We start from the raw sequence: 26,055 nt of genomic DNA on the forward strand, positions 1-26,055 counted from the left end.
GAAAATTCTAGTGTAGAGTAACATTAAGAAATTTTTCTACGAATATAAAGACTAAAGACTTATAAAATTGGAGTGTCTGTAATATTGAAATAACGTTTTTTACTACATCACATGAATATACATTGCATACGACACATACAGCAAAATAATATATTTTAAAATTTTTATCTGTCTGTCTGTTTCTTCTGGCTAATCTCTGAAATAGGCTGGACCAATTTTCTCGAAACTTAATGGGCAGGTAGCCGATGAACTAAGGAGTAACTCACGCTACTTTTATTTTAGAAAAAAAAGTATCAAAATCCAAAATCTGACAGATGTCATTATTCTACGTGGACGAAGTCACAAGTAACAGCTAGTTACATATATAAATAAATAAAAATATGAGATGCAGTCCTACACTTTCTTTTGGAGTTAGGAAGGAAGAATCCCATGTAATTATTTCGAGTAATTATTGTGACTGGACGGATTGGTACAGAGGCTGGGTGACTGACTAGTAGCCAGTTAAATTTTCGTCTATAGGTACAGACATATTTATTGTAACATTAAAAATAAAATAAATCTAGAAACTGGCTTGGGTATTCACTTTGTGTCAATTGAATGAGATTTTTGCTGTTGCCTTGGATGGCCCTAATGAAACTTTTTGATTTATACATGTATATGTCTAGATCGAGGGTCAGGTCACTTTTTTGACCTCATCCATTACCGCCATATTTCATCAGTGCTGGCGCTCTCAACGTCACTTTTTTATGAATTAAAAATCTAATAAATCTCTATTTTATTGGATGTATGGAAATATTTATTGGATTTACACTTACCTACGCTTTAATTAATTATTATTCTAACACGAACGTTCTAAATTTTAAAACAAAACTTTTTAATTATTTCATTTCGATTTTTGACAATTATTTTGTAATGATTGATTGATTTAGTTTCGTGGAAGAGGACGATAATATTAACAAATTAGTGTTATAGAAGTAATGTTAATAACGTCTTAATTTGAATATTTCATCATTGTTTTCATACGGAATACGAAATTACTTATATGACAAAAGATGAATATCAACAGAGTGTCCAAAAAAATAATATTCAAAACAAATTCGAAGAGCAATATTAAAAAAAAAATCTTTTGAAGTGATCTGGTATATGAACCCAAATATTTATGGGAGATAGAAATTAGAGAGGAGAATTTTCTTTGTAGAGGTGGAAGAGAATAAAACTGTGGTGGTTTAAGATTCATCGTCTAATTTATTTCATTGCTAAAGTCGTTGTTTGATAGTTTGATACGTTTCACTTGCGCAGGTAGTACGCGGCGTAGGGTGAGGCGTAGGGGTAGGCGGAGTACGCGGCGAGGGGTGCGGTGTACGCGGAGTAGGCGAGGGGCGCGGTGTAGGCGGCCGACACCACGGGAGCGGTGTACGCCGCAGCCACCGGCGCTGTGTACGCAGCGCTGTACAGCACACCAGGCTTGGGGTCAGCGATAGCTGCCACCAACATGCAGGCGAAGACGATCTGAAAGATAAAACGTTTTATTAGCTTTATTGCTGATTTCCTTTTAGAATAATGAAGCAATGCCTCTATGTTGCACTTGAGATACTTACGATTGACTTGAACATTTTGATTGTTTTCACTGAGCTAGTGCTGCACTGAATGATACAAACAATGAGATACCTTCGAATTATATAGTGATTTAAGAAGGCCGAAAGGCCTTTCGGCCACACCGCATGCGTTGAATGATAATGTTATTACAATAGGAGGAAAGCAAGTTTGGATTTCGAATGATGAATACCGTAATTTATCGTGTCTATCTCATCTTCCTGAAACATAAATCTATTTATTTACCGGTACTCTGATGAAGAAAACAAAACGCTTTTGAATTTTACTAGGTTTCTAAAAAAATATTTTTTTGCAATATCCTACTAATTCCATAAAAATTCGATCTACTGCCTAACCGAGACACGTTTAGATAATACTACGTGTACGCATAATGCTGCTACATTTTCCGAAAAGAAAGATGGAAGTGTACAAATTATATTTTTAACTCGGCACAACACTTCATTTTAAATAGTAAATGCGGATGCTACAACTGAGAATTAGGATAGTAAAAAAAAACAATAAAGTATACAGTAACAATAATATACAGATTTTCGCCCTGAAAATTGAACATGAGAAATGAGATTAACATTTCTTGCACCTAAGTTAAGTTAACCTAAGTTTGTTTTCATTGACTATCTTACCTACTTTAAAAGCTCACAAGAACCTTAAGCTTTTACTTTTCTATACTTGCAAATCATTGAAAGATTAAGTGAGTTGTACTTGACCTAAGACGATAAAATTCAGAGCTGCCTTGTTTTCATTAAAATCCATTAATGAAACGGAAAGTGGACGGTCACTTGCTCTTCATTAACACATCGCTGTTGAGGCCAATCCATCGGTATTCGACGCACGACGCCGCCTCGGGAACGGGCCGTTGCTCACATTGCGTGTATTGTCCTTCTTAATTCACTATAAAGTTGGTGGCTGCTAGTTCGTTGATATCATTCGCTCAACAGCAGCTTATTCACAAACAAACAAAATGTTCAAACTTGTGAGTATATTTTCATTTGCAGTTGATTCTTCATTATTTTTGATAAAGGAATGTGTTGGAAGTGGCGCAAATATGTGACATAGTCTTCTACGGGTGAGACTAAAAGTCCTAGATAATTATTAAAATTAATTTTTATTTTATTTTTCAGTTCTTCCTCGCTTGCGTGATGGCGGTCGCTATTGCTGACCCCAAGCCTGGTGTGCTGTACAGCGCTGCGTACACAGCGCCGGTGGCTGCGGCGTACACCGCTCCCGTGGTGTCGGCCGCCTACACCGCGCCCCTCGCCTACTCCGCGTACACCGCACCCCTCGCCGCGTACTCCGCCTACCCCTACGCCTCACCCTACGCCGCTTACTACCTGCGCAAGTGAAATGTATCAAACAACGACTTTAGCAATGAAATAAATTAGATTATGAATCCTAAACCACCTCAGTTTTATTCTCGTCATAATCACCTAACCCTCTTCTATCAATGTACCTTATAGCATTCATATTCAAAGTTATCTGTTCTAATTCCAGTCCAGGACAGGCGATTCTAGCTACTTTTTGTAGTGTTTGTTTTCATTGTTTGTTTTGATTACTAATCTCTCAGGTAAAAAAGAAACGTGCCCTGTAAACAACATTATGCAGGGATTCTGTGAAAACATATTTATCGAATAAACTATCCATTCAGGCGAATAGTTTCCTAGGAATTCTATTCATATTTCATGATTTGGTTTCTGAATTATAGTCTTGTACATCTCGATGCGGGAATGAATGAGTAAACAATTCAATTATTTATAACACCGTTGCCGTTAGCAAAAAAATAAATAATATAACAACATCGATATCAGTATGCCCGTGGCAGTTCCCTACTATTTTTCTTTTTCTTTTTACTAAAAATCGTTGCCCCACACTAGGATTTCCGGCAGTATCGTGAGTGTGTTTACAAACGTACAAGTTCACATACACACCACATCTAGATCCAAAACATCAAATTGTAGATCACATAAAGGGTTGCTCCGTGCGGAAATCAAACCCGCCACACGCAAGTTGCCCAGCCACCGCACCAACCGCGCAGTCGTGCTGGACTTAAGGCTTTCCCAATTATAATCATCATAGGGATTGATATATAATCTGTACGTTTAACAGGAAAATTGTTATGCATTTAAGATTAAAATATATAGGAAGGTATAGCCCAGTACGTGCCAGTACGCTTTTGGTTACGTTGACCTTTTCAACTCTTTCCCTGTTCATGTGCTATCATGTGGCTAGTGTACTCAACCTTGTTGGAAAAGGTGTGTCCTTGTGGGCATGACTGTGCACCACCTTATTAATAATTTAGGTAACATAACATAATATCACGTCTTTGGAAGACTAGTTATTGCTTTTTGATAGTTATGACATGAATACCATATGGATATTATATTGTAATGGTGGCAATTCGATACTCATATACATATACCGGACATAATAAATCACTATGTTATAACTCTGAGTATTTTCGAAAACCAAAATCTCATTACACATACTTTGCACGGTTCGGTAATCGAACCCTGGACCTTTTGCTCGATAGTTATACTTGAAGATAGGGTGAGCCCTATCTTCTTATTGTAATTGAAAAGGAGGTGCAAACTTGGTTTAAATCAAACAAAAACACAGTATAAAAACATAATCAATAATTTATTTTGTTCTTAAATCTTTGTATATATAGGTATATTTCTAGATAATTCTATGTATAATAGATTGCAGTATATGGCGATGAGACACCAACACTATATGCGGAGTAGGAAACAGGTGCGTACGCGGAGTAGGTGAGTGGAGCGTATGCAAGTTGAGTGGAGTATGCTGAGTAGCCTACTGGAGCAGCATAGGCTGTGTATGGAGAGGTGTAGTATATAGCTGGTTTAGGGGCTGCCACTGCCACCGCCAGCAAACAGGCGAAGACCAACTGTAAAAGGAAAAAAAAGAAGAATTAACTTAGGGACTTAACTGCCGCACTTAGAAACATTTAATGACAAACCATTGCCAAGGATAAGTAATCATTAAATGACTCTGAGTACAGCGATCAAACCTGTATTCTTGTGTGGTTTTCAATCAGTATGAGTTTAATAGATTTTTTGTGTGTTCTTAAGAGTTTTCTAGCACTAGGAAAAATAATAAACTTATGATATACTTATTTTGAAACATAGCTGTTACGAATTTTATTATAATGACAATACGGCTACTTTACCTCAGAATGAATGTATTATTTCAATTGATTTAGAATATTGGCAGTCAACTGAATTAGTAGGGGAGGTCAAGGTTTATTTTATCAGCAGCCATTTGTTTTTTTATGGGATAGGCTGGCAAATGAGCAGACTAATCATCTAATAGTAATCAATCAGCGTCTTCTATCGACACCCCAACACCAGAGGAGTTACAAGCACGTTGCCAACCTTTTGGGGGTAAGGAATTTGAGGATTGAGGATTTGGGGGTTAGGGAGATTGAAGAGCGGAGGAATTGGGCCTTCGGTAACCTCACTCACGCGATGAATCACAACGCTTCGGTTATTTCACGCCAGTTTTCTATAAGGCCGTGGTATCACTCCGTTCCGGATGGCCCATTCCTGCCGAAGCATGGCTCTCCCACACTTACTTACTTTGTGATGATTATAATCATCAATCAATAATTATTAATCGGACATGTAGAATGGTGAAGATGCCACCTCTTTTTTAAGCTGATTAGCGTTAATGTTTTCAACCTCGAGCTCTCTGATTACTGCGACAACCATGAGGCTACCTAGTCTCGTACTAAATGTCAATATCAATTTATTTCGTAAAATTCTATTAACAACAATTACGTAATATTCCTTTTATTATTACTTAACTTAGAAGTTATTACTGTTTAGTAATTTGAACAAAGTGTATGTAAACATTAATTTTATTTATATTTAAAATAATATGCATGTCCACTTAATTTAGTATGACTAAACAATTACATCCTTGAACGAACAAACGTTCTGTGAAATTGTATTCATTCATACACAAATAATGACGAACAGACTGACGCACATGACGATACAGGAGTATATACATATGTAAAAAGCATAGATAATAGTCCAGTCAAATAAGGTTAAATTAGGTAAGAATCTCGGAATGCGAGATACCCAGCTGTAATTTTGTATATATTTGTATATTGACCCCTAAAACTTGTCTCAAAACCTACATATGGTAGGGTGTAAGCAACCCTTAAAATTCAGGGTCAAAGGGCCCTTAAATCGTTTTTTTGCGGTTTTTTTGAAATATCTCATTTCCTATGGGTTTTTGGTAATTGTATTCAATAGCAATATTGTAGCATACAAAATTCTCTACAACTTTTGTGTAAACTTTTTTTTTATACGGTGAACCGTTTTCGAGATAGAGGCGGAGAGCGCGCGGTCACTGCATCTCTTCAAAAAATTTTTTTTTCGTCTCACCTATCCGTGATGGTTGTCTATGGATAGGACATTAAAAAATACGTCATGGTTCCTAAAACCATTTTTCGTCAAAATCAATCGTTTGAAAGATAGACGCTTCCAAAGTGGAAAAATGAGGTCTATAGAATGTGGTTGTAACGGTTGTGGTTGTGGTGGTAACGGTTCACCGTATAAAAAAAAAGTTTACACAAAAGTTGTAGAGAATTTTGTATGCTACAATATTGCTATTGAATACAATTACCAAAAACCCATAGGAAATGAGATATTTAAAAAAAAACGCAAAAAAACGATTTAAGGGCCCTTTGACCCTGAATTTTAAGGGTTGCTTACACCCTACCGTATGTAGGTTTTGAGACAAGTTTTAGGGGGTCAATATACAAGTATATACAAAATTACAGCCGGGTATCTCGAATTCCGAGGTAAATTCCTAAATTGACTGGACGATAAATAGGCGATGAGTAGCTGTATTCTCCATTTCAGGCAAAATTTTCTACAATTGTAACAATGAAATTTTATAATTGCTGTTTTCATTATAATTGGACTTAATTAATACCGAAATAATAATTATTAAATCAGTTATATAATGATTGTACTTTATGAAAAAATTGTACCTCAGTAATGAATAATTCGAAAAGGCTTTAAAATAAAACGAATAATAGAGTATTTCATTAGTAAAGCACTAATTAGAAGCACTAGTACATTTTCAACTCTTGTCAAAATTAATTTGGTTAGTAGAGGAATTAACTGTTATCCTAACGAGTGTAATAATAAATACAACATAGTTCTTGATAACTTATTAAAGGAATAATCACAAAGATGAAGAACGCTGCTGATAGAAGAAAGACTAAAATGGGTATCGTTTAAAAAAAAGTATATAAAATGAGGACACTCGTTTAACAAATGAGGACAGGCTCTATAGAACTTTAAATCCATTGCAGATTATTCAAAAACTTTAATTGGCATGAACTAACACATGGTAACATCTCTTTTATTATTACTTAAGAAGTACACCAATATAATTATTTGTTAACTGCGAAAGGACACCTCATTAATAGAAAAACGTCAACAGATATGGATGTAATCAATAGTAAACAGTGATGAAAAATTCACTCACCAATTTGAACATTCTGGAGGCGTTTGTCACTGAGCAATAACTGAGCTAAATGATGTCTGTTAACCGTCTGTACTCATCTTTATAGTGACAAACGAAGGACGGCACATGTATTGTTAGGATACCAACCAGAAAACGTCACGTCTACTTGGGTTTTTCTAATCCTGTATGGCTAAAATTGTTATCTAATTAGAATAACGTTTCAAACTAATGTATTCAGAACATCCACATTTGACGTAAACTCAGACGTTCCATTCATAAGTTTCAAATATTGAATTGTTTTAAAACGTTCTTACATAGAGGTCTGAGTCTTATGTACTCAAAGAACAGCTACCTAACTTGATCATCAAACATAAGTACATTATGTACTTTGTTTTAACTCTTAATATTAAGTGTAGAAAGGCAAAAGCTAAATATATATCTGCAGTAATAAAGTGGTACTGTTATTGATAAATGCTACTCTGATACCCATAAAATATTTAATGCAGCTGATTCTTGTCTTGTTTGTTAATGAAAAAAGTCCTAGATCTATAACTATTAAGAAATATTACCTATTAATTAAAATCTACAAAAAAAATCAGAAGCAAAAGACGAGTAAATCCAAAGATAAACACTAAGCTTATCTGAAGTGACAAGCACCTGTAGAAAGTTACGTAAGCATGGGCTTCAAGGCATTTAGGATAGTGAGAAGAAATTCGTTTGAAGCCGACATTTCTCCCTCGTTTTCCCAACACGTGCTCCACCACTCCTTGATTGATTGTTACGTAGGAGGTAAGCGCAAGAGATTTTGTCACATCATCGCCTATCTAAAGGTCAATCAATGTAACAAACTTTTTAGTTATCATTAATATTTCAAAGTATTTATACATCATACTCATCGTTATAATAAGTGGAAAATATTGTCACCAAGTCCTCATTGCAGTGGAGATATTTTAACATTGGTTTTGTTACAAAAAAAATAACAATTACACTACTGAACACATTATAAAAATATAGGAAAAATAAGAAATATACAAAATTTTTACAATTAATATTCATACATCCATCTCTTTCGCAAAACTTCAAGCGTTCTGACAAAAATAATCTTCTTTCACTCGAAAACACGTCACACTGGCTTTGAATGCAAGAAATGGTTGAAAACGTTCATTGTGTGCGATAACGAATAATTTTAATTAATTTGCGATTTTACTATCAGTCACAACAAAACCTAAACTACATCATGGTGAGGGACTAGCGTCTCTTAGTACTTCTAATATCAGAAGTCGCGGACTATGTACTGTCTTGTTTAATATATTACCACATCTTTACAATAAGGTCAGTAGCTTTTAGGATAGTTTTAATACATTTATTATTTTAAACCATGACACGTCAATTCTTACCAGTGTCAATAAAATCATGATGTTAAATTCGTTTACTTAATTGGTACTATTGTTTCCATAAAATGTTAATATAATTATCATAATTATGTACAAAGAAACATTGTTGTTTTATTACAACAAAGTAAATACTATAAGTTCTTATCGGTTGCACTGATATTCATTTATTTTTGATTTGTTTGGGGTACCGTGTCTAATCGGAATATTGTTATAAAGTGCAACATAAAGAGCATTAGTTAGTGTGGGTCGGCGAAGGGGCCTGGCACGATCACAATAATGGAGCAAACAAAAATCAAATTACTTGTCGCAGTAAGTACTTCTTAGTTTACAATTGTTAAATAAAATATAATAATGTCGTGGTGGCCCGGAGGCATAAGGCGACCGTTTCTCAAGCATGAGGGCTCGGGTTCGAAATCTATCAACGGAAAAGTTCTATACATATTTAGACACAACTGACAAACGGTGAAGGAAAACATCGTGAGGAAACAGGTTTCCTAACGATCACTTACCTTTATACTTATAAGTTTGAAATTGCAAACACGCATTGAACACGCATTGTTGTTGATGTTGTAATAAAAAATACTTTTGTTGGGTAACTTATCTACTAATTACATTAAAATATGTCTGCTCTGAACAATAGAGTAATAATTAATTTTTTGGCTATGTGTTTATCCTTTAAACAACCCCAACATTGCTGTCCAAAATGAATGTTTTACCAACTAACATGGTGCCATATTTTAATTTTCAGTTATTTCTAGCCACTGTCCTAACATGTGGCGAAGGTAGTGTACTTGATGATCTTAAAGAAGCTTACTATAATGCGCCTAGCTCTTCTTTACAACAATTTCTAGAAGATGAAACACCATATCTTGCAAAAATACTAGGTAGAAATAATATTATTGAATCTGGGCAAAAACAAAAGCAATATTATGACAATATGATTCCAACAACGGACGAATATTTAAGTAACGGTCCAAGCAATTCAATTTCTGACATATCTGAAGAAGGCATACTTAGCAAACAGCCTTATAATCCTCCTCCTACAGAACAGCATTATAATTCTCCACCTCCAGAACAGCGTTATAATACTCCTCCGACAGAACAGCAATACAATCCTCCACCTAGAGGACATTATTATAATCCTCCACCTGAAGAACAGTATTATAATCTTCTTCCTACACAACAGCGTTATAATCCTCCACCTTCAGACCAGGATTATAATCCTCCTTCAACAGAACAGCGTTATAATCCTCCACCTACTAAACAGTATTATAATCCTTCACCTAAAGAACAGCAATATAATCCTCCTTCTACAGAACAGTTTTATAATCCTCCTCCTACAGCACAATATTATAATCCTTCACCTAGAGAACATTATTATAATCCTCCACCTACAGAACAGTATTATAGTGCTCTTCCTGTACAACAGCGTTTAAATCCTCCACCTTCAGAGCAGGATTATAATCCTCCTCCTACAGAACAGCGTTATAATCCTCCTCCTACAGAACAGCGTTATAATCCTCCTCCTACAGAACAGCAATACAATCCTCCACCTGAAGAACAGTATTATAATCTTCTTCCTACACAACAGCGTTATAATCCTCCACCTTCAGATCAGGATTATAATCCTCCTTCTACAGAACAGCGATATAATCCTCCTCCTACAGAACAGCGATATAATCCTCCAACTACCGGACAATATTATAATCCTCCTCCTACAGTACAGCAATATAATCCACCTCCTACAGAACAGCGTTTAAATTCTCCACCTCCAGACCAGTATTACAATCTTCCTCCGACAGAGCAGCGTAATAATCCTCCACCTACGGAACAATATTATAATCCTCCTCCTACAGAACAGCATTTAAATTCTCCATCTTCTGACCAGGATTATAATCCTCCTCCTACAGAACAGCGATATAATCCTCCAACTACCGGACAGTATTATAATCCTCCTCCTACAGAACAGCAATATAATTCACCACCTACAGAACAGCGTTTAAATTCTCCACCTCCAAACCAGTATTATAATCCTCCTCCTACAGAACAGCGATATAATCCTCCAACTACCGGACAATATTATAATCCTCCTCCTACAGTACAGCAATATAATCCTCCTCCTACAGAACAGCGATATAATCCTCCAACTACCGGACAGTATTATAATCCTCCTCCTACAGTACAGCAATATAATCCACCTCCTACAGAACAGCGTTTAAATTCTCCGCCTCCAGACCAGTATTATAATCTTCCTCCGACAGAACAGCGTAATAATCCTCCACCTACCGAACAATATTATAATCCTCCTCCTACAGAACAGCATTTAAATTCTCCATCTTCTGACCAGGATTATAATCCTCCTCCTACAGAACAGCGATATAATCCTCCACCTACCGGACAATATTATAATCCTCCTCCTACAGTACAGCAATATAATCCACCACCTACAGAACAGCGTTTAAATTCTCCACCTCCAGACCAGTATTATAATCTTCCTCCGACAGAACAGCGTAATAATCCTCCACCTACCGAACAATATTATAATCCTCCTCCTACAGTACAGCAATATAATCCACCACCTACAGAACAGCGTTTAAATTCTCCACCTCCAGACCAGTATTACAATCTTCCTCCGACAGAGCAGCGTAATAATCCTCCACCTACCGAACAGTATTATAATCCTCCTCCTACAGAACAGCATTTAAATTCTCCATCTTCTGACCAGTATTATAATGCTCCTCCTACAGAACAGCGATATAATCCTCCAACTACCGGACAATATTATAATCCTCCTCCTACAGTACAGCAATATAATCCACCTCCTACAGAACAGCGTTTAAATTCTCCGCCTCCAGACCAGTATTATAATCTTCCTCCGACAGAACAGCGTAATAATCCTCCACCTACCGAACAGTATTATAATCCTCCTCCTACAGAACAGCATTTAAATTCTCCATCTTCTGACCAGGATTATAATCCTCCTCCTACAGAACAGCGATATAATCCTCCAACTACCGGACAGTATTATAATCCTCCTCCTACAGAACAGCATTTAAATTCTCCATCTTCTGACCAGGATTATAATCCTCCTCCTACAGAACAGCGATATAATCCTCCAACTACCGGACAATATTATAATCCTCCTCCTACAGTACAGCAATATAATCCACCTCCTACAGAACAGCGTTTAAATTCTCCACCTCCAGACCAGTATTATTATCTTCCTCCGACAGAACAGCGTAATAATCCTCCACCTACCGAACAATATAATAATCCTCCTCGTACAGAACAGCATTTAAATTCTCCATCTTCTGACCAGGATTATAATGCTCCTCCTACAGAACAGCGATATAATCCTCCTCCTACAGAACAGCGATATAATCCTCCAACTACCGTACAATATTATAATCCTCCTCCTACAGTACAGCAATATAATCCACCTCCTACAGAACAGCGTTTAAATTCTCCACCTCCAAACCAGTATTATAATCATCCTCCTCCAAAACAGCATTATTATCCTTTACCTAAAAAACTACATTATAATCCATCTCCTACAGAACAGCGTTACATTTCTTCTCCTACAGTACAGCAACATGACCCATTTTCTACTAAACCGCGTTATATTTCTCCTGCCATAGGACATAATTATGATCCTCCTCCTAGACAACACCTTTATAATTCTCTACATCCTGACCAGTATTATAATACTCCTCCTACAAAACAGTATCTTCCAAACATTTATAATCCAAACAAAATACCTATAAAACAGCGTTATGATCCTTCTTCAGAACAGGATGAAAATCCTCCTCTTACAGAACAGCCATATAATCCTCCTGGGACAATACAGGATTATAATCCATCTCCTACAGAACAAGATTACAATCCTCCTCCCACAGAAAAGAATTATAATCCTCCTACTACAGAACAGCAATATAATGATCCACCTAGAGAGCAACATCATGATTCTCGACCTCTAAAAGACCACCCTGATCTCCAAAAACTCTTTAAATTAATGAATGATCCTGAATATGCACAAACAGTCAACACTGATGAACCGGATTCAAGCACCACCGAACCCACACGGGGGGATGCACCTAACCCAGACTTAGCCAATTTGTTGAAATCTGCTAAGGGTGAACCAGAATTATTCAACAGAAATCAGATTGATCCACGCTATTGGCCTGAACCAGACAGACATCACGAGATGATACCAAACAGAATCAACAACCCAGACTGTATTGTAGATTCTAGATCGGCATTTTCTCCAGTTGGAGGTGGTAAAGAGTACAAAGTAAGAAAACCTCCAAAAAATAGTATTCTTTGGTATTAAATATAAAATATAGTAAATACATAATTATGTTTAATATAACAACAAAATAAATGATTAACTAAATTGGAAAGTGTGTTTTATTATTCAATATAAATATATATTAGGGTGTCCCAAAAAAATAAAAGTCGAAATTTTTGAACGCATACCCTCTAATTATTTTCGAATAGTGTCAACATACACGTATATAAAGTTTCATTTACCTAGAAGCATGGTAACCCGTGCCGACTTGCCTTGATACATGTCAGTACTAGCATATTTTGACGCGTCGGAGTTATCGTATCGCAGTGCTAGTTATTACTTGTTTGATTTATTAGGGAACATATTGTTTTCGTTTAGTCAAGATGTCAGGGGTATTACGCAGTTCTAAAAAGTGCATATTCTTCATAGGTGATGTAAAACATCAAATCACCGATACAAAATTGCCCTCCAATGGCCAAGTACTGGCAGGTTTGTTTTACAACATTCAAATTTCAATCATTCAATCAATGAAAGTGCAAACCTAACTATTTGAGAGTGCATTAGTTATTGAGAAAAAGCCCGTATATCAACTAATGCATTACTCAACTGTGTTAAGAAGCTAGTAGCCTTATACCAAGTTTGGAGAGATCTACAAAAAAATGCGAACAAAACCGAAGACTTATTTAAACGGCCTCGTCAAATTTATTTCTAGTTTGGACAATTTATTCGACATTGCATATCAGATTTGATGCTCATTAAAGATAGATGAGGATAGGATCTTCTTGCAGTGACAGAAAGAGTCTGGCAGGCCTGGTCACTTAGCTGGAGTGGACAAAAACCGGAGCGTCGGTAAACTCTCTAGGTAGGCCGCAGTTCCGGAGCGGGTATCAGCCCTACTGTGCCCATGTATGGTGGTCTGATGGCTCTTTGTACCGCACGTGTCTGGTTCTGGTCGGGCGACGAGCTACCTTTTGCTCGCCGTCCGCAGACCCGCACTTACGGTGGCCAGAAATCGTTGCGCGATCCCTGACGCCCGGAGTGCCTCTTGCGACGGCTGGGTCTTAAGAAGGTTCGTTTCCTTTTGCATCCCGCTTCTTCCTTAGCTAGCATATGACTGTTTCGCAGAAGGAGGCGATCGCATCCCAGTCTCCCTCGCTCCGCACCATAGATTGAACCAATGCCGGACGCGAGAGGTCACGTTGCCGAGCACATCCCTGGGGACACGGCGGTGCTCAGCCCATACAGGGCATACCGCCACCTGTACACCAATATGTTCCAACGTGTCCTTCAGGCGGTCACTATTGAGGCACTTGGACTCAACATTGATAATTATTCCATATGTAACTCCTCCAAAAGCAAGGCTTTGTTCGATCATTTTAAAATTGATCACAGTTTCCTACACTAGGTCCTATTCATGGTCAAAGAATGCTATTTTTTCTACAAGTAAAGGCACAATTAAATGTTAATACTGAAGCCGTAAATGATACAGCCAATGAGGGAGCAGTGAAATTAATGCAAGATTTCCACGAAAACATCACACTTGAAGAGGAACAAAAACAGTTATTACCACATTGCGCACAGGAACACAGACTGAAATATCCTGACTGTAGAAGAATGCCATTACAGAGGAAATTTTATATATAATATTATTTTAATAATAAATAAATATTTACAATAATAAAAAATATTAATTTATAACGTTAAAGCTAACTTAAAGTGATTTTCCTTACAATCTCCCTACAAAAATTTTCTTGAAACTTTGACATCAAGTCGGCACGGGTTCCCGTTATCCGATACCAATGATATTTTTTATTTTAGTTATTATGGTCAAATAGAAAAAATATAGAGGGTATGCGTACTTAAAATCGAAAATTTTTTTTTCGCCCTACTTGGCTGGGACACCCTAATATATATGTATCTTAATTTTAATACTTCTACATATTATTCTATATTGATTTTTTCCTACAAATTTAGTATAGAACCATAATTATTATTACACAAAACAAAATTGTACACGGAATACATCAAATACGTATATGTATTAAATACGCCTCAAAGAGCCATCAGACCACCACAGATGGGGCCCAGTAGAGCTGGTGCCTGATCCGAAGCTGCGGTCTACCTAGCAGGTTTACCGGGGCTCCGGTTCGAAAAGCAGGAGCAGGAACAGGGTGGTTTTTAGTCAGTAAGAGTCTGACACTCTCTCTCGCCTCGCCCAAGGTGGGAGAAGTCATTGGATGATTTTCCCCACTCAAAAAAAAACCACTCCCTGACACTCCTTCTGAAGTGAAGTGAACCAGTTTGTTTTATTTTGTTATCTGACTCAAGTTAAATTTGAAGCTTAAATATCGATATTCTTATTACTACCTTGTAGTACTTCATCGATGTTTTGGCAAAGAATTCAAATTATTCCCCATCATGTTATACCTTATCAGAAAGCTGAAGAATTGTAGATATTTTAACGCACATTTGCAGCACAGTTCTTATGGATTTTTTTTTAAATATCCCACAAAGAAAAACAACTTATCACAAATTTATTTCTTTTTTTTAACATTCGATCGTCTGCTACGACTCAGTTGGTACAGTTATTTACAGTTTTAGTGTTTAAAATAATAAAGCAACTAATCTACTACACAAAAAAAGCAAAAACAAAACAAAATTTAGCCACCAAAGACAAAACAAGGGAGAAATAGCCAAAAAATTGGGAAATTTTATCAAAAAAGTTAAAATGCCGATAATTTGAAAACGGTTAAGTTTGGGATATGGGGTCCCATGGTCAAATCAGTCAGGAATGATGTAAACTATCACGTCTTAAAGGATTTAGGTCGACTTACCCTTTAACCCTGTATATATATGTAGTAATGTAAATGTATGGGTACGTATGTAGGTAGTAGTAACTTTCAAAATATATATATTTTTTATAGAGATATTCTTACAATTAAAGAATGCTTGTTGATTGAGTATACGCGTGACTACCTCGCAAAGACATGGGTTCGATTCCCGGGTTGACAAATTCTTCAGGAGAGGTATCATGCAAGGGACAAGTATTGAAAGAGACGATTGAATTCAATTTTATTTTAGCGACTATTTAAATTGTTCTTTTTATACCACCTCACCTCTAGTATAAATAGTTTAGGGTTGTGCCAGACGCATTACAAACCCAGTATCACATGTGACTCGTAATTAATAAATAGTCGGTGTTTAATTGGGTATATGCATATCTGTCTACCCCTTTAGAGATAGACATGACTACATACATATGTATGTTATGCACCTTTTACATAAGCCATAAATGTCTTATTAAATAGAAAAGCAATAACGTCGCAGTTTAATGACACAACACGTGTAATCTGTTAGTCAGTGATGCTTTCGATGTTGTCTAGCTACCTGCGCCAGTGGAGGCACTACCCACTACCCCGCTTCATTCGTCAGTTCAAGGTCATGAAGCGAGACTCGAGAGCTGATCACATCAGGTGCAAGCAAACATTAACTTAGTGGTGGTCAAGCGCATGTGACCACCATTGTACACTACAAAAGTACTGCAATATAAACATACAAAATATAGCAGTGCATAATGAGCAGTCTTATTGCACAAGGCGCTTTCTTACACACAACAGAGTTGTAATAACTAAGGATAGTTATTACAATCCTGTCTAATATGAGTCGTCAAGTGTAATTTACAATATCTAAGTACGGTATCTAATAAATAAATATATAATACAAAAAGTACTGGAAAATTACATTGGGTGTGGCAAAAATTTCATATCTTCTATAAGGGCAAAAGAAAGAGAACAAGAAGCGGTTTCATTGATTAAAAAAAATATTTCGTCTTGTATGATCATAAAAAATGTTTTACATTGGATATCTTTCATTGGTCATAACTTGAGATTTTTGTACTGAACGTAAAAAACCAATACGTGTTATTAACTTTAGGTACTTAATGTATACGACATTGAAATTATGTCACACCTAAAAAAATCCTGTGTAACGATATATATTAGCTGAGAGGTCTGCAAGTAAAACATAACACTAATTAGTTCTTATCACTTGTAAATTAAATAATGTTTTGTTTGGCACACCGTAACAAATTGCAGTTTATTACTAACTAGCGTTAAAATCGGTTGTTACATTACTTCAATAAATTACTCGCTTTTGTACAATTTGTCGTTGAACGGAGTCGTTGGCTTGCTACGGCAGAGGAACAACAAAATGAAAGATTTTTATCTGGTACGTAAAGTGAGGATTTTTTCAAGACAATTTGATATTAACTAACAAGTTTTAGAAACAAAACTATGTTCTGAACACTTGAATTTCCATAGTTTATTTTATTTTTCAGGTCTATATTATAGCTTTACTTATTTATCTAACCGATGTTGCAAAAACAAGACAATTACAATACTTGATGCCAACTAGAAACGGAGAAGAAACTGAAAAAGAACACGAGACAGCAGAAGTAACTGAAATGTATGAACCTACAACTGAAACAAATGCTGAAAATCAAGATAATGGAGATACTCAGAATTCAACGAAATTTGAAACTAAAAATGGACACAAAGTTCAAATTAATACTGAGACCCCACAAAATGGACCAGAATTTAATATACTCCTGGACGACTCGGAGGTTTTTAAAGTACAGCCGAATGGCTCAAATACGCAAAATGAACAGCCTGTATCAATTATACAAGCAGTTCCCTCTCAGGAACCTGCATATATTAAAATGAGATTTGTTCAGGATTCGAATTACCAAAAAAGCCATATTCCACCAGCAGGGGCACATAGACCACGAACTCATAATCCTCCTGGTTCACATACGTTTATAAATGATGCTCCAAGACCAAACAATATCGGTTTTCCACATGGTCAATATGCTTACAATCATTATCAGGGGCGGCCAAACATTCAGCCCATTGCAATACCTCGAGAAATATATCTACAGCAGCAGCAGCAAGGAGACAGACCTTATTATGCTCAAAAATTAGTAATTCCCATTCAGAGCAGATTTGGCCAGGACCAGATGCCTTCATATGATCTCATACAGTCTTTGCCAACTGACCCCATGTACAATGATTATCATGTTGGAAGAACGTGGCTTTATGATTAAGTAAGATAATTGTAACTGGTAAAAATATACTTTAAGTTTCTTTGCCATGGCTGGGGTAAAAGGTGATTTTTATACGGACAAAAAGTAAGCATTACTACGATCTGTTTTTAAGTGTGGGAGAGCCATGCTTCGGTACGAATGGGCCGGCTTGACCGGAGTGATCCCGACTTCATAGAAATCCGAGGTAAAATAACGCTTACGTTGTGTTTCGTTGTGTGAGTGAGGTTACCGGAGTCCCAACAATCCCCCACCCAATCTTCCCATTCCCCGATTCCCCAATAACCCTTAAATTCCTAACCCCCAAAAGGCCGGCAACACACTTGCAACGCTTCTGGTGTTTCGAGTGTCCATGGGCGGCGGCGATTGTTTAGCATCAGGAGATCCGTCTGGTCATTTAACGGCTTATTCCGTTTAAAAAAAATCTAGTTTCCTTGACGTGCTTTTATGAAGCTTCTGTATTCTTAATTCCTACAATAAAAACATCATCTTAGCGTTTTGAGTCTAATTTTCGTAGTACTGTAGTGCGATGATAATATTTCATAGTACTGTAGTTTTAGGACCTATTCGGCATTCAAGAAAATAACAAATGTATAAAACAAAACCCCTTTCCGCTGTCTGTTCTTTTACGACGTTTAGATCTGTAAAACTACACAACGGTTTTTGATGTAGTTTTTATTATAGAAAGAATGATTCAAGAGGAAGCTGGTTTATATTTATTTGTACCTAATAATTAGGGCGAGCAAAGGAGCGGGCAAAAGCTAGTGTATAATAATTGTGATGTGTGAGTAGTGGAAAATATATGAAAGTGGTAAGGTATTTCGTTTAATTTCGGCTGATACTTTATGCTATAAGTCTACAACACATCAGCATTTCTTGCCGCGCTGGGTAACATTATCACAGAGAACACATGAAATACTAGATGTTCTCCGTATTAAGGTAAGTTAAGCTCGTTCGAGGTTACGAATGTTTGAGGAGGACATGACAAAAAAGATTTGTCCAGTTTAACTAGTGGTCACTAACCACCTTTAAACCATATTTAGCGTTACGTAGCACATAATTTAACCCCTTTCTTTTACTGTTAGGTGACAATTATAGATTGGTGAAAATCAATAATCGTTAGATGTCTATTAGCCAGGGTTTTCTTAAAATTTAGGAGAAGTTGGTACAAACAGGCATCATTCATTCAAAACTTAAAAACAAACAGGCAATTTTTATCTTTTTCTAGTAAGGTTTTAAACGGCACCGACTTCAATTCTGGCTTATCGGTGCAATAATTAATAAGTGTTGAAACAGACCTAATTAATTTGTCACACCAGTGGCTGCACTCATCAAAATTGAAATTAACAAGTTCGTTTGATTACTGCGGTATATAAGAAGCATTTTGGCTTCTCCTAAGCGAGTCTATTGTTGTGACGATGTTACTTAAAACAGTAAGTGTGTATTTGTAATTTTATGCTATTTAACCCTGAGATGTCTGAATACAATAAGTATAGTTAGTTCGTCAGGGCTGATTTAGACTAAAGAGTTGAAAAAATTTGTTGAAAAATTCCACATAGGTACATATTTTCTATATCTCACTACACTCTATGTGAGAACTGTTATTAACTTTAATATATCATACTTATAAAAGGAAGCAAGCTTTCTTATATTTCATCGCAAGTAATTTATATGTTGTAAAAATATTCATAAAGTCGTAAACTCCTTTCTAAGGAAATAAACTGAAGGAAATCTCCCGAAAAGTAGCGTAGGGTCGCTGTACTCTTTACTGCGGCATACATTTTACAACTGTCGCATCTGTTGCAGGATTGTGAATATATTATAGTCTTATTTGTAATTTAGAGATTTTTGCAAATATCTAATATATTTTCTGTCTTCTATTACCAATAGAAGAGACACTGATTTATGTACAACTCGGCGGACACACGTGCATTGAATGTCAACGTGACATTGGTGCAGGGTTGTGAACGAATGCAAGTGGGAGCATGTGCGGCGACCCTTAATATTCATTGCTGTTAAACTGATTGAGTTTTGACTTAATGTTCGAGATCGGCTAAATGCCAAGACCTTACGTAGTCGAGTGAACGTACATGGCCATCTATACATATAATAAAATCGTAGAAAAGTGCTGTCTGTACATTGAAAATAAAAATAAAAAAAATAGCAGGGGTTATTGTTATGTCGATGTCGAACCCAAAAATGTAATTAACTTTTTTTTTGTCTGTTTGTCTGTTTGTCTGTTTGTCTGTTTGTCTGTTCGTCTGTGCGCGCTAATCTCAGAAACGGCTGATCCGAGTTGGATGCGGTTTTCACGAATATATTGTGGGATGCTTAAATTTACATTTAGTGTTTGTTTCATGTCAATCGGTTCATAAATAAAAAAGTTATGTCAAATTAAAGAATCACGTCGAACATTCTATGCTTATACCATTAATCTCCGCAACTATTTGACGGATTTGGTTGAAATTTGGTACAGTTATAGTTTAGAACCTTAGAAAGGACATAGATATATTTTTATTTCAAAAATCAAAAAATAAAAATAAGAAATAAATTATTTATAAATAATTCTATGTCGATCGTTACACGACTTCGGTTCATGTTATTGTTTTAATTCATCGAAAAAAGTAAATAAATAGTAAAAAGGTATGAAAAAAATAATATCAATATAATAAAACATTTATTTATTTTATTTATTTATTTATTTAACTTTTTGCAACATAATGTACAATGGTGGGCTTAATGCCATAGGCATTCTTGCTAGCCAACCTTTAGGTGATGCAGTGAGAATGTGGTCGGTGCAACAAAGTAGTAATTAAGAATAAAGAAAAGGTAACAAATAATAGACTATCATGTGTATCATATATATATATATACATATATACAATATTCTTATTTTTATTTTTTGATTTTTGAAATAAAAATATATCTATGTCCTTTCTAAGGTTCTAAACTATATCTGTACCAAATTTCAACCAAATCCGTCAAATAGTTGCGGAGATTAATGGTATAAGCATAGAATGTTCGACGTGATTCTTTAATTTGACATAACTTTTTTATTTATGAACCGATTGACATGAAACAAACACTAAATGTAAATTTAAGCATCCCACAATATATTCGTGAAAACCGCATCCAACTCGGATCAGCCGTTTCTGAGATTAGCGCGCACAGACGAACAGACAAACAGACAAACAGACAAACAGATAAACAGACAAACAGACAAAAAAAAAGTTAATTACATTTTTGGGTTCGACATCGACATAACAATAACCCCTGCTATTTTTTTTATTTTTATTTTCAATGTACAGACAGCACTTTTCTACGATTTTATTATATGTATAGATAATACAATATATATATAATACAATATATACAACATATACAATACATACATACATATATACATGTACAAATATGCACAATCAAATATAATATATACATACTAGAAGGTTTATGAAGATTCTGCCAACTTTCCCTCCATGACCCACCGACGAACTCCAGCCTTGAATGCCTGCTTACTGACAGACTTCCTGATTTCCAAGGGCAGCCTGTTCCAAAGAAGGATAGATTGGATGTGAAATGAGGAGTGAACAGTATCAGAACTGTGAGAAGGACAGTGTAGAAGGAGATTGTGAGAAGAGCGAAGATTTTTGGAGTGTCCCAAATAGCGGTATTGAAAGTAAGGAGTTAGGTATGAAGGAGGACTAGGAGAATGAAGGATAGAGAAAAGGGTTGTTAAGGCACGGAGAGCTCTTCTCTGTCGGATGGGCATCCATTTCAACTCGGCCCGATACTCAGAAACATGATCGTACTTGCGCAGGTTAAATACAAATCTGATGCAGTTATTGATGAGACGATCAAGCTTGTTGAGCAGGTCCGAGCTGAGATCGTAATAGCACACGTCACCATAGTCGATTATGGGGAAGATGAGGGACTGCACAAGCATTGCCTTGGTCGTGGGTGGAAGGAAGTTCCTGAGCCGGTTTAAATTACGCAAGGCACCAGTTACCCTTTGGCTAACACTGGAGACCTGAGTCCGCCAACTCAGCGTTGCATCAAGATGCAGGCCGAGATTCTTCGCATCAGGGCCAATAGGGATAACCGTGCCACCAAGTGTTATGGGGGGAAGATGTGCGACTACCACCCTGCTCATCATACGTGAGCTACCAATTATAATAGCCTGGCATTTCGTGGGGTTTACTGCCACACCAAACCGGTCAGACCATCTGCTCACTGCTTCCAAATCCTTGTTAAGGTTGTCAATAGCTATCGACAGATCTTCCGGCCGAGCTCGAGTGTAAATCTGAAGGTCATCGGCGTAGAGATGATACGCACACTGAAGGTTATGAGTGATGAAGTTTATGAAAATAGAAAATAGTAATGGTGAAAGTATACCGCCTTGTGGGACACCAGCGGCAAGCGCACACCAATTCGACAGCGTCTCCTCGTTGCGAACAGCCTGCTGGCGCCCACGAAGATAAGACCGGAACCAATCCAGTGCCCCAGGCGACACCATAAGATGGGACAGGATGGATTCAAGGATGTCGTGACTGACGGCATTAAAGGCATTGGAGAAGTCTATCAATACCATGATAGTAACTTTGGTCTCACCTATCCCCTCTCTAATGTCGCCAGTCACTTTGAGAAGTGCTGTAGCCGTACTGTGCCCAGGTCTGAATCCAGACTGCAAGGGGCTTAAGAGGTTGTGACGGGCTATAAAACATGAAAACTGCTTATGGGCACAGGCTTCCAGCACTTTAGAGAGGAATGGAAGGATTGAAATAGGACGGAAGTGTGAAGGGAGAGAGGGATTTGTGATTTTCGGAAGAGGACGGACGTACGCATTACGCCACAGGGAAGGGAACTGTCCTGAGAACAAGGAAAAGTTGATAATGTGGGTAATCGATGGAAGGATATAATCAAGGATCGGGATAATCATACTACGACCTATGTCGTCAAAGCCAACGGCTCTGGATTTTATTGAAAGGATAATCTTTTTGATATCGCCCGAGGCAACCGGAGAAAAACTAAAGGAATCTGTATTCCTATTTTTTTTTATAATATAATTTAGTACAAAGAAAATGCTCTAACGGAGTATAGATAATTCTATGTCGATCGTTACACGACTTCGGTTCATGTTATTGTTTTAATTCATCGAAAAAAGTAAATAAATAGTAAAAAGGTATGAAAAAAATAATATCAATATAATTAAACTTTTAGTACAAAGAAAATGCCCGAACGGAGTATAAATAAATAATCCAAGTTGTCTTTATCCTCGATAGATGGCGTTGGGATCGAAATAGATCGCGCTATGGTTTCGTTACATTCATTTGGTTGGGTATCGGCCGAGCGCTTCGGTACTATCGTAGAAAAAGTGTATTATCAGTCGTATGATTATTTGTCTGTAGTGGTCCTGCTGTTTCGTATATTCTAAATTGGTTTCGTTGTATTTGTCAATTAATAAGTTTATTTGTTGGGTTTTCCTGGTTTTTTGGTTAAACTATTTAACGTAGGTTTAGTTTGATATCGATATCGATTATTAGTAGTTACTGTAGTTAGTTTTTTTAATAAAATTGTAAGTCTAATTTATAAATTAATTAGATTAGATTTAAGTCGTTTCTTTTAAATTATTTAGTTTAAGCTTGGTTATTATAGCATAGAGGATAGGTTGTAATATAGTTTCTTTTTTAATTGTTATAAATTCGTAATTCGTAGCTTTCTTTAGTTTTAAGTTAGTTTAAGTCGTTTTTAAACTATTTTTTCAATGCCCTAAGTGAGTATACATCTATTAAATTCAAACGCAGAGCTCATTATGTTGATTTTTGAAGAGTTCCCTGGAATATCTTCCACATCTCATTTTTGAAGAGATCCCGCGAGATCGGGAACTATGTGGTTAAAACCAAAAATTTGCCGGAAGTCACTATTCCACGCGAACGAAGTCGCGGGCAAAAGCTAGTTCTAAATAAAAAGGATATTTAAAAGATTTTTTGTGAGAACTTGTTTAAGTCTTTAACTGCCAATAGAAAACTGTTGATGGCAAATCCTCCGCTAACGTCAGTCACTGGTAACCACCATGGCGTTCAATGTGTTAAATTAACTTTATTTTCAGTGGCTCCTCATCTTGCTAACGTGTGTGGTAGCTGGGAGTGTAGGAGTCAGCAGCACTATGATACGCCATCGCCACCACCACCACCGACGACGTCCCTTCATCCTCGTGAACAAAATGCCACGGGTCAGAGTCCCCAAAACAATAATCATATAACTAAATCGTTTTGTTCATACAATTCACAAACTCAGTGACGTGGTGACAAGACAGTGTCAAATAAATAAATGATCCTCCAGCAATTTTGTTTCTGTTCTACTCGAAAATATCCCAAACATTTACAATTTCATCCCTTTTATTTCACTAATAACTTTAAATGGCTTTCTAAACATTTGAAGACTATTAAATTTTGTTGGATCGCGCATCAAAAAGGTTACTGACCTTTCGAAAATGGGTTTCCAACAAATTATTCCACTAAAGTTTAGTTTCCGAGATTCTAAACTAAAATAATAATACGTACTGGTACTTAAAACAACTTTATCTAAAGTAGAACAAAAACAACGTTATGATGATAATCTCGCGTAACTGCTAAAATAGGTCCGTGTTTTTAAGAATTTCAAAACTTTTTGCTGTCTTTGGTATTTAGAAATAGTCGGCGTAAGTCCTTGGTGTAATCAGTGCGGTCGGGCGTCGGTGACACTGCACAAGGCTGGACGTGCTCATAATGCTTAATGGGCCGAAGGAGGATACTCTAACTTTATCCGGTTACACTACCATAGTTCGCATCGCCGTACTCTTGACCACTGATATAAAAGAAGTCTCGATTGACTGATTGTTATCATTGTGCAACGGATCTTGTGTCCTACAGTTCCAAACATCTACCAACAAATTAAAATAAATATCAAGATGTTCAAATACGTAAGTACCATTTAAATTCTAATGTTAGTTAAATATTTAAACTCTGTTAGAAATTTTTGAACGCTGAGTGTTTTAAATTTTAGTTTTTATTATTTCAATAGTTTGATACACTTTTATTTCACTGTTTAATACATGTTTCAAATCTTTGTTGCTAGTATTTGATAACAGTTAATTATGATCGAAATAATATTTACTAATAGACAATTTATTCTTAATTGAATTGCACAAAACAGTTTTGTCAATATTTCCTGTTTATTATTGTGGTGAACCTTTGGACTATTACCTAATTTTACAATTAAAATCCTATTTGTAAAAGGTACAAACAGAAAATTGGAGATTTTCCACACCGTTTTGTCTTAAACTAGGTTATCGTATCGAGTGACTATTGATTTCTTTTCATCTTTGAACTTTTTTTTGGGAACAGTTGATTAATAAGTTGTGCTTTCTAGGTGCTGTTCGCTGCTCTCTTGGCTTTCGCCTCAGCAAAGCCTAAGCCCCTGGTGTTGGAGTACCCTGTAGCGGCGTACACTGCGCCGGTAGCAGCTGCCTACACCGCGCCTGTCGCCTACTCCGCCTACAGCGCCTACGACTACGCTCTCCCCTACTCTGCCTACACCTACGCAGCTCCATACACATACTATGTACGTTGATAATCCACATACACGAAACCCGACTTCGACATAAATGTAAATTAAATATATATCGCCCAGCAATCATCGAAATAAATTAAATTCGATACAATGCTCTCTTTCTTTGAACCCTTTATTGCGACATTATAATATATTTGTGGATGACCGCCAGTTCATTGTATTTTCACATTGGTCATTGTTGACTAGGTCAGGTCTCAGTGTTCCTCATTGTTAAGGTTCACATACTATTATGTATTCTGAAAGGTTAAAGGCTTTATGATTGAATAATAGCATAATAGACGTAACACAATTACTATTTGTAATGTAATAATGCCGTAAGTATTCATTGAGTTGCTAATTGTGACGAGATTGTTCAGTCCAAAATACCTAAACATTTAAGGTCTTAACGGACGTAATTGGTAAAGTCATTATGTTTTTGCTTTAAGGGCATTAAAACACGTTTTAATCGTTACAGAACTTACAAATGCCCCTGTATTTGTATGATATCTTTGCAAATGTTGTTGCTATTATGCCATTATTAAATAAACGTGCACATAATAGATTCTAATGTA

The 26,055-nt window shown here is 36.4% G+C and overlaps 3 protein-coding genes and 1 long non-coding RNA gene across 4 annotated transcripts; 3 read left to right on the forward strand and 1 right to left on the reverse strand.

Moving 5' to 3' along the window:
* Positions 1-1,225: 1,225 nt before the first annotated feature.
* LOC118272877 (pupal cuticle protein C1B) lies at positions 1,226-1,742 on the reverse strand. The gene is made up of 2 exons (XM_035589592.2): positions 1,599-1,742; positions 1,226-1,509 (listed from the first exon to the last, which is right to left on the reverse strand). Exons 1-2 carry the CDS (start codon positions 1,611-1,613, stop codon positions 1,288-1,290), a joined length of 237 nt encoding a protein of 78 aa, XP_035445485.2. The 5' UTR covers positions 1,614-1,742; the 3' UTR covers positions 1,226-1,287.
* A 692-nt stretch (positions 1,743-2,434) lies between these two features.
* On the forward strand, positions 2,435-3,008 carry LOC118272659 (pupal cuticle protein C1B-like). Its single transcript, XM_035589288.2, has 2 exons — positions 2,435-2,584; positions 2,733-3,008. The coding sequence occupies exons 1-2, from the start codon at positions 2,573-2,575 to the stop codon at positions 2,952-2,954; spliced, it is 234 nt and encodes a 77-aa protein (XP_035445181.1). The 5' UTR covers positions 2,435-2,572; the 3' UTR covers positions 2,955-3,008.
* Positions 3,009-8,684: 5,676 nt separating this feature from the next.
* LOC118272801 (uncharacterized) lies at positions 8,685-12,885 on the forward strand. The gene is made up of 4 exons (XM_050693546.1): positions 8,685-8,816; positions 9,256-10,425; positions 10,534-11,424; positions 11,857-12,885. The coding sequence occupies exons 1-4, from the start codon at positions 8,784-8,786 to the stop codon at positions 12,835-12,837; spliced, it is 3,075 nt and encodes a 1,024-aa protein (XP_050549503.1). The 5' UTR covers positions 8,685-8,783; the 3' UTR covers positions 12,838-12,885.
* A 6,309-nt stretch (positions 12,886-19,194) lies between these two features.
* On the forward strand, positions 19,195-24,238 carry LOC118272933 (uncharacterized). The gene is made up of 2 exons (XR_004783392.2): positions 19,195-19,326; positions 24,003-24,238. It is a non-coding gene; the product is annotated as an uncharacterized LOC118272933 (long non-coding RNA).
* Positions 24,239-26,055: the final 1,817 nt, after the last annotated feature.

Source organism: Spodoptera frugiperda, chromosome 4 (genome assembly GCF_023101765.2).
Source record: "Spodoptera frugiperda isolate SF20-4 chromosome 4, AGI-APGP_CSIRO_Sfru_2.0, whole genome shotgun sequence".
Taxonomy (NCBI): Eukaryota; Metazoa; Arthropoda; class Insecta; order Lepidoptera; family Noctuidae; genus Spodoptera; species Spodoptera frugiperda.